Genomic DNA, 7483 nt, shown 5'->3' on the forward strand with positions numbered 1-7483 from the left:
TATAATTTCATTAAAATTCTGAAAGTATGGGATAAAATGGAATATTTGAAAATTATGATACTTGAATTGAATGGGATCTTAGTTTTAAATCCAATATAGAGCCGTTGAGCTCTCACGTGACGATGCAATAATTTTATGTAGTTGCACCCGTATTTAAACATCATCATACTCAACAATTTATTTAAATTAATTGGTTGTTTAGATTATTTGATCCAACCACATGGTACTACCCCCTGCGTTTCAGGATCCATCTACCCACCACCCCAAAAAATAAAAAACATTTCAAATATAATTTATATTTGATTTTTTTTTTGTGGGTAGTAAGTTTTCATAGTATTTTTAAAGTGAATTTTCAAAATGAATAGTATGATACCTTTTTCTTATTAATATGAGCTGTGTTTAGTCTCAATATGAGTAAATTTATACATTATTGTTTTTAGTGAGGTACACTTATTTATTACTCCTACATACTAGTTACTACTTCTAGTACTTTATAGTCACATAAATGTAAGTGGATTCATATATGTCACATCTAATTTTTCTCTTTATAAAATATTCTTTTAAAAAATGGAGAAGTGAAGAATACGTCCACAAACTTTAGGGTTTTAACCTTTTAATTTATAGACTCTCAATTATATTTATAGGGGTTTTCACTTTTTAAATTGATAGAGTCTCGAGAAACTAACCCAAGTCACATACTCTATAAAGGTGATTAATCAAATAAAAGAAAGTGCACTTGCACTTGCAATTGCTTTTGCTTACGTCGTAGTTTATATTATAAATATAAAAATATATTTGATATTATTAAATATGATAAAATAACCACAATATTCACATACTAACGATGTGATAATAAAAATTAATTTGCTAAATAATAGTAGAAGAAAAATATCGAACGTACTGATCCTATATTAATTCATCCCTGCATTTTATTTAAATAGAAAAAATATGATGTACATAAAAAGTCAACACAAGATAAAAATATGAATTCTATTTCATGAATTAGACTACATAGTGAATATTTTCAAATGAGGAGTATATATTTTTTGTAATTTAACAAATCCCAAATAAATTTGCATCGATCAAGGCTCTAATATTGGGCCTGAAGGATTGTGCCCATTACTATATGGGCCGACATTTCACTATCAAGCTATAAATTTGGAAATTGGGCCGAGCAAGTCAATAGTATACGATCTTCATTTTTATTTTAAATTTTTTAAATAATTTTATGAAAACTGTCCCTCTAAATGAGCTTCATTTCATTCGTGATACACTGTAATAACGGTTCACATTAGTTGTATTAATTTATCAATGATGTCATTAATTATTCATATTAATTTAAATCAAAGGTCAAGTTGTTAGTTTTTTCTGTTATTCCGAATAAATAACCGAGCTTAATTTTATAGTACTATAATTTTTTATAATATTCAAATTCAATAAATTTTTAAAAAATATTTAAACTAAATATGGATTGAACGAAAATGATGCATATGGTAGATACTCATAAGATTTCTCATAACTAAGATAGTTATTAAATTGCAAACTATATTAATAATTCACCAGGGGCAATTTATTGTATATAGTTGCTATTAGGCGGCTGATTTTATTGGATACTGCTCTAGTAAAAGCAGTAATCTACTAAGTTACTACTTACTACTACTAGTATCTAGTATTAGCCAATAAGGCCATCAATATCACCTAAGACAATGAATAAAATATAATCAAATTATCATTATCACCAAAGTATTATTTTTATACGTAAATAATAAAAGCAAAAACAGATAAAATGATGAAAACAAAAACCAGTATTTTGTTAAGTGACTATTGTTATTTTTAAAAATTAATATTCTTATCGTTTATGATTTTTATACATATTTAATACAAGCGGAAACGATATAAACTATTTTGTTAAAGTGATTATTAATATAAATAAAACACACTGTACTATTCATATAACAAAAATGACCGTTCTTATAAATACATACAGCATACCATAAGGAAAAAAAGAAAAAGATAACGGAAAGTAAAACATTTATCTAGAAACTTTAGAATACATAAATCACAAAATAAAAATGATAGGAGTATGCAAAGTAAAACAAATTTCTAGAAACTTTAGAATACATAAAATTCAACACGAAAAAAACAAAAAACAAATACGAGGTGAGACTGCAAATTCCAACCTACTCCTTTTGATTTTATATACGTGCCACGTAATACATGATTATCATGATTTGAAGTTCGTGCCAAGAACAAACAATAAATAAATAACAGTCATAGATCTAATAAAAACGAATCAGATTAAACAAATAATAAATTTAGTATTTTGTTAGAGATTCATGTCAGCTAATTTATCTTAAATGTAATTTGCGACCAATCATTTTTATTTGCTGAAATTATAAACAACAAAAACTACATTACTATAGAAAAATCACCTTCACATTTTTCTTTAGAATCGTTAATAGTAAGTATATTTGTTAATTTGTTAGCAAAATTAAAATTTAATCAAATTTTAATGGGTGAAGGATTATTATAATTATTACTTCCACTAGCTAGCAGCTTCCACTAGTAGATCTATTGAACACGTGAAACGGCCAAACACTCAAATCAACCGTTAAAACTCAGCCCCGCGCCGCCGCCGCCGCCGCCGCCGCCGCTATTCCGTGGCAAGCTGAAAACAGTCACTCGCTCTCACACACAAGCAGCAGCTAGGTACTAATCATTATCTCAAAAAATCCAATTAAGTTGCATAGGAAAAAAAACAATTACTAATTCCGATCTGGTGGATTTTCCCGCCATAGTCATTCGCGATGCCATCGCTGCGACGGAGGCGCGCCTCCGCGGAGGAGTCGGTCCGGGGGCCGGATCTGGACGAGAAGCGGCCGGAGCTCCGGAAACCGAAGAAGCAGCGGAAATGGTCGTGCCTGGACAATTGCTGCTGGTTTATTGGGTGCGTCTGCGTGGTGTGGTGGGCGCTGCTGTTCTCGTACAACATGATGCCTTCCTCGTTCCCGCAGTACGTAACGGAGGCGATTACGGGGCCAATGCCCGACCCGCCGGGGGTGAAGCTGAAGAAGGAGGGGCTGCAGGCGAAGCATCCGGTGGTTTTTGTTCCCGGAATCGTGACGGGAGGGCTGGAGCTGTGGGAGGGGCATAGCTGTGCTGAAGGATTGTTCAGGAAGAGGCTGTGGGGAGGCACTTTCGGTGAAGTTTACAAGAGGTGAATACTATTTGATTTGGCCTTTTTTGTCGGTTGATTTGTTTGTTTGTGCTTATGATTTGTTTTTTTTTTTTGAAGTTTCTTCCCTGTTATGGTATGACTTGAATTTGTGGAAGAATTTGTTGTTTTTTTAGGAAAGACATAGATTAGAATGTTGTTTCAGGGTTTGTGTAGTCAAAATTAAATTGGTTTCTATGTGTTTCTCATTTTCTATGTTTAGAGGCTTGTTTGTGCAGAATGAACAAATCGTGTGTTGGTCGATTTAATGTTAGTAATTATTTTGCCAGGATAATGCCTTTTGATTTTTCTTTTTGTTTAATTTTAAAAAAAATTCCAGCTAGATTTTCTGGCCACTGGTTTGAAGTGGTAAACTAAGTAAGAACAATGACAACTTTCTTTACTTGTGATGATTGTGCAGTGAGTTGGCTAGTTACTGATACAGTATAAGCAGCGATCCCAGTACACTGGAGTGAATAGAATTTATGCTTGATTAGAGAAGACCGATATAGTGGTAACTAGCTGTAAGGGTTGTTGATAACAGTTCAAAAGTTTAGATCATCATCTAGGCAGGAGTTAAGTTGGAATTTGCAGGATGAGTAAATGAACATTTAACCATGTAAAGTAATTAGTGGTGGTATCACTCCCCACTTATTGGTGGATGCCTGCTGTCTTGTGTGTGTGCGTGCGCGTACATGCTTGTGTCTGAGACTCTTGAGTTTCCTGTAAGATGTTTTCATTTAACTGAGGCACATGACCTGAGGTGCAGTCTTTTTCTCTATTTGTATAACCTCAGAAAAACTTTTTAAAATTTTCTATTTCAGTAATGTGTGGGTCATTCCCCAAAAGATTCTTATCATTGATTGGCCTTCTTGTATGAGTTTTCAACCTGTATTCTTATTTATACTCATAAAAACACTACATAGCGGTTTTGTCTTGCATCTTTTGTATGAGTTTGTTTCTGTAAATTCTTTTGTAGGCCACTATGTTGGGTGGATCACATGTCGTTGGATAATGAAACTGGCTTGGATCCTCCTGGTGTCAGAGTCAGGCCTGTTACCGGCCTAGTTGCTGCAGATTACTTTGCTCCAGGATATTTTGTTTGGGCAGTTCTAATAGCTAATCTTGCTCGGATTGGGTATGAAGAGAAAGCCATGTACATGGCTGCATATGATTGGAGGCTTTCATTCCAGAACACAGAAGTACATGTTAAACATTTATCAATATTGAGAGGTTTAATCACACGAGACAATTGGATTATTGATGCAGTTCTCTTATGAAATACTCCTATTTACTTTTCAGGTGCGTGATGGAGCACTGAGTAGAATAAAAAGTAATATCGAACTGATGGTTGCTACAAGTGGACACAGAGCAGTAATCATTCCACATTCCATGGGTGTTCTATACTTTCTCCATTTTATGAAATGGGTGGAGGCACCCGCTCCGATGGGTGGAGGAGGTGGATCGGATTGGTGTGCTAAACATATCAAGGCTGTGATGAACATTGGGGGGCCATTTTTAGGTGTTCCGAAAGCTGTTTCTGGGCTTTTCTCTGCAGAAGGTAGAGATATTGCTGTTGCCAGGTAGATTTACTAACATGGAACCTCTTGTTTGCTTCAGTGAAAATATTATTGTTATAACCAGCCCATCTTTTCCATGGTTAGTTCCTGTGCTTACCGGTGCCTGTTTTTTGGTCGATGTATTCAGGGCCGTTGCTCCTGGTGTCCTGGATAAGGATCTATTCCGAATCCAAACCTTGCAGCACATAATGAAGATGACTAGGACATGGGATTCAACAATGTCCATGATACCTAAAGGTGGAGATACCATTTGGGGTGGACTTGACTGGTCACCGGAGCAGGGTTATGCTGCAAGCAAAAGAAAACATAATACCAGCCAACCTGAGAACTTAACCTGTACAGAAGACGGAAATGTTAAACAGACAGTAAAATTTGCCCACTATGGAAGGATAATATCATTTGGGAAAGATGTAGCTGAGGAACATTCTTCTGAGATTCAGAGGATTGATTTTAGGGTGACTTTTCTTGCTTTGTTCAGTGCTACTACTTTACAATGTCATGCTCGTCTATATTATGCTAATTTAGTCCCTACTATGGGAAGTGCCTAATTTAGTCTCCACCAGTTTCACAGTGTACCTATTCTTGGGTAAGTTTCTTGAGATTGGAAGAATATATATGTCTGGCCAAGTAAAGATTTCATTACAACAGCTTAATATCAAGCAATGCAATGTTACAGTTTATATGTGAAGATTAGTTAAAGCAAATTTTGATTGCGCCGAAGTGAATGTGCTTTACATTTATAAAAGGACAGCAACCGAGTCATGCTGGGGGCATTGCTCGTATCTCAATATCTTTCAACTTACTACAAAATATATTTTTTAATTGAAAACCTCTCTAAGCTACATTGTGTACCCTGTAGTTGAATGAATGTATACAAGACAGTATTGGGTTAGAGAGGGAAACCCCCACCCAGTGCACATGCGATCTGACCCTAGTGACGTAGTTGAATGTGTCTTTTCAATTGTGCCAAGGACTGTTACTAGACCATATATTGATATGATGAAGTTGTTTTTGTGCAGGATGCTGTAAAGGGCAACAATTTTGCAAATAATACTTGTGAAGATGTGTGGACTGAGTATCATGACATGGGTATTAGTGGCATCACAGCTGTTGCTGAATATAAAGCTTATACTGCTGGAGATTTACTAGATCTGCTAAACTATATTGCCCCCAAAATGATGGAGCGTGGAAGTGCTCATTTTTCCTATGGTATTGCTGATAACTTGGATGACCCCAAGTATTCGCACTACAGATATTGGTCAAATCCATTAGAAACAAGGTTAGCCTATGAACATGCTATCTCTAACTTCTGATCTATGTCTACTATTTTTTCTCGTGTGCAGTGTTTCGTAAAAGACTAACAACTCTCATTTCGCAGGTTACCAAATGCCCCTGACATGGAGATCTTCTCTATGTATGGAATTGGCATTCCAACTGAAAGAGCTTACGTGTACAAGCAGGTCCCAGCTGCAGATTGCTACATTCCATTTCAAATTGATACATCCGTAGTTGAAGAAGATATAGATAGATGTGTAAAAGATGGTGTTTTTACGGTTGATGGCGACGAAACTGTGCCTGTTTTAAGTGCAGGCTACATGAGCGCAAAAGCTTGGCGTGGAAAAACCAGATTTAATCCTTCAGGAATGAAAACTTATGTAAGGGAGTGCGATCATGCTCCTCCATCCACTCTCCTCGAAGGACGCGGCACCCAGAGTGGTGCTCACGTTGACATCATGGGAAACTTTGCTTTGATCGAGGACATTATGAGGGTTGCTGCCGGTGCTACAGGGGAGGAGCTGGGAGGTGATCGGGTGTACTCAGACATCTTCAAGTGGTCCGAAAGGATCAAGCTACCTCTATAAAGCTAACATGTATGATAGGCTTCCACGGCTTCATTCTGTAAATTATACAAATTGTCTTGTTGAGGTAGGATGGTGCATCGTGATTGAGGAATCCATTCTGCTGCATTGGTGCACGATGGCTGAGGCGGAGTATGAAGAGAGACATCTGCTTCAGCATAATCGAGCTTCTGAAGCAGTATATGGGGATGTGCTGGATAGGTAATAACATTTCATCGCTACTACAACGGTGTGTTTGTCTTTGGGGATTATGTGTTTCATTTTCCCTCTGAAGCTGATATTTGTATTATTATACTATGCTTTTAGTGTTCTTCCGTGGGATCATACTTATATGACAAAACAAGTGTTGGAGTTCATAACTGAGCTTTCTGATCACTATATGCTTCTGTTGTGTCGAATATGTATGCAGCTTCTGCAAGATGGCTGAGAGAATGCGTGTCGACTTTTCAGCTAAAGGGTCCGAGAAAACAACCGGATACAGTGTGCTAGTGACTTAAGTCCACCACAAAATCAAATTAGGAGCCATGTGTATAGAACTACAGCAGTCTATTTTCTATAATTTTTGTCTTGTGTTTTCTATAAATAATATTTGGTTAAATCCATCTATATTATTAAACAATAATGAATAATAGCTGTGGTCATAATTAAAGTTGTCAGGTAAACATACACGACCTAATACATGGCAAACGAATGTTTACAGAGAATAAAAACACTCATTTTATGTAATGAAAAATAGTACTACTATATATATATAAGTTTTTTAACCATATATACTAAATAAATAATACTCCGTAAATAAAATACAAACATGTGGGCGTGTTGGCCAATAA

At 35.8% G+C, this 7483-nt stretch overlaps 1 protein-coding gene across 2 annotated transcripts; it reads left to right on the forward strand.

The window, feature by feature from the left end:
* Positions 1 to 2548: 2548 nt before the first annotated feature.
* LOC121797749 (phospholipid:diacylglycerol acyltransferase 1-like) lies at positions 2549 to 7282 on the forward strand. Of its 2 annotated transcripts, XR_006049957.1 has the most exons (8): positions 2549 to 2709; positions 2799 to 3217; positions 4194 to 4416; positions 4517 to 4797; positions 4922 to 5249; positions 5814 to 6073; positions 6173 to 6854; positions 7063 to 7282. XR_006049957.1 is itself a non-coding variant. In XM_042196450.1 (7 exons), the coding sequence occupies exons 2-7, from the start codon at positions 2808 to 2810 to the stop codon at positions 6654 to 6656; spliced, it is 1986 nt and encodes a 661-aa protein (XP_042052384.1). In that variant the 5' UTR covers positions 2549 to 2709; positions 2799 to 2807; the 3' UTR covers positions 6657 to 7012. The 2 variants fall into 2 exon arrangements, 1 of the variants encoding a protein (XP_042052384.1); XM_042196450.1 differs by lacking the exon at positions 7063 to 7282 and having other exon boundaries at positions 6173 to 7012.
* The last annotated feature ends 201 nt before the right edge of the window (positions 7283 to 7483 follow it).

The sequence above is a fragment of the Salvia splendens genome, chromosome 4 (assembly GCF_004379255.2).
Source record: "Salvia splendens isolate huo1 chromosome 4, SspV2, whole genome shotgun sequence".
NCBI lineage: Eukaryota > Viridiplantae > Streptophyta > Magnoliopsida > Lamiales > Lamiaceae > Salvia > Salvia splendens.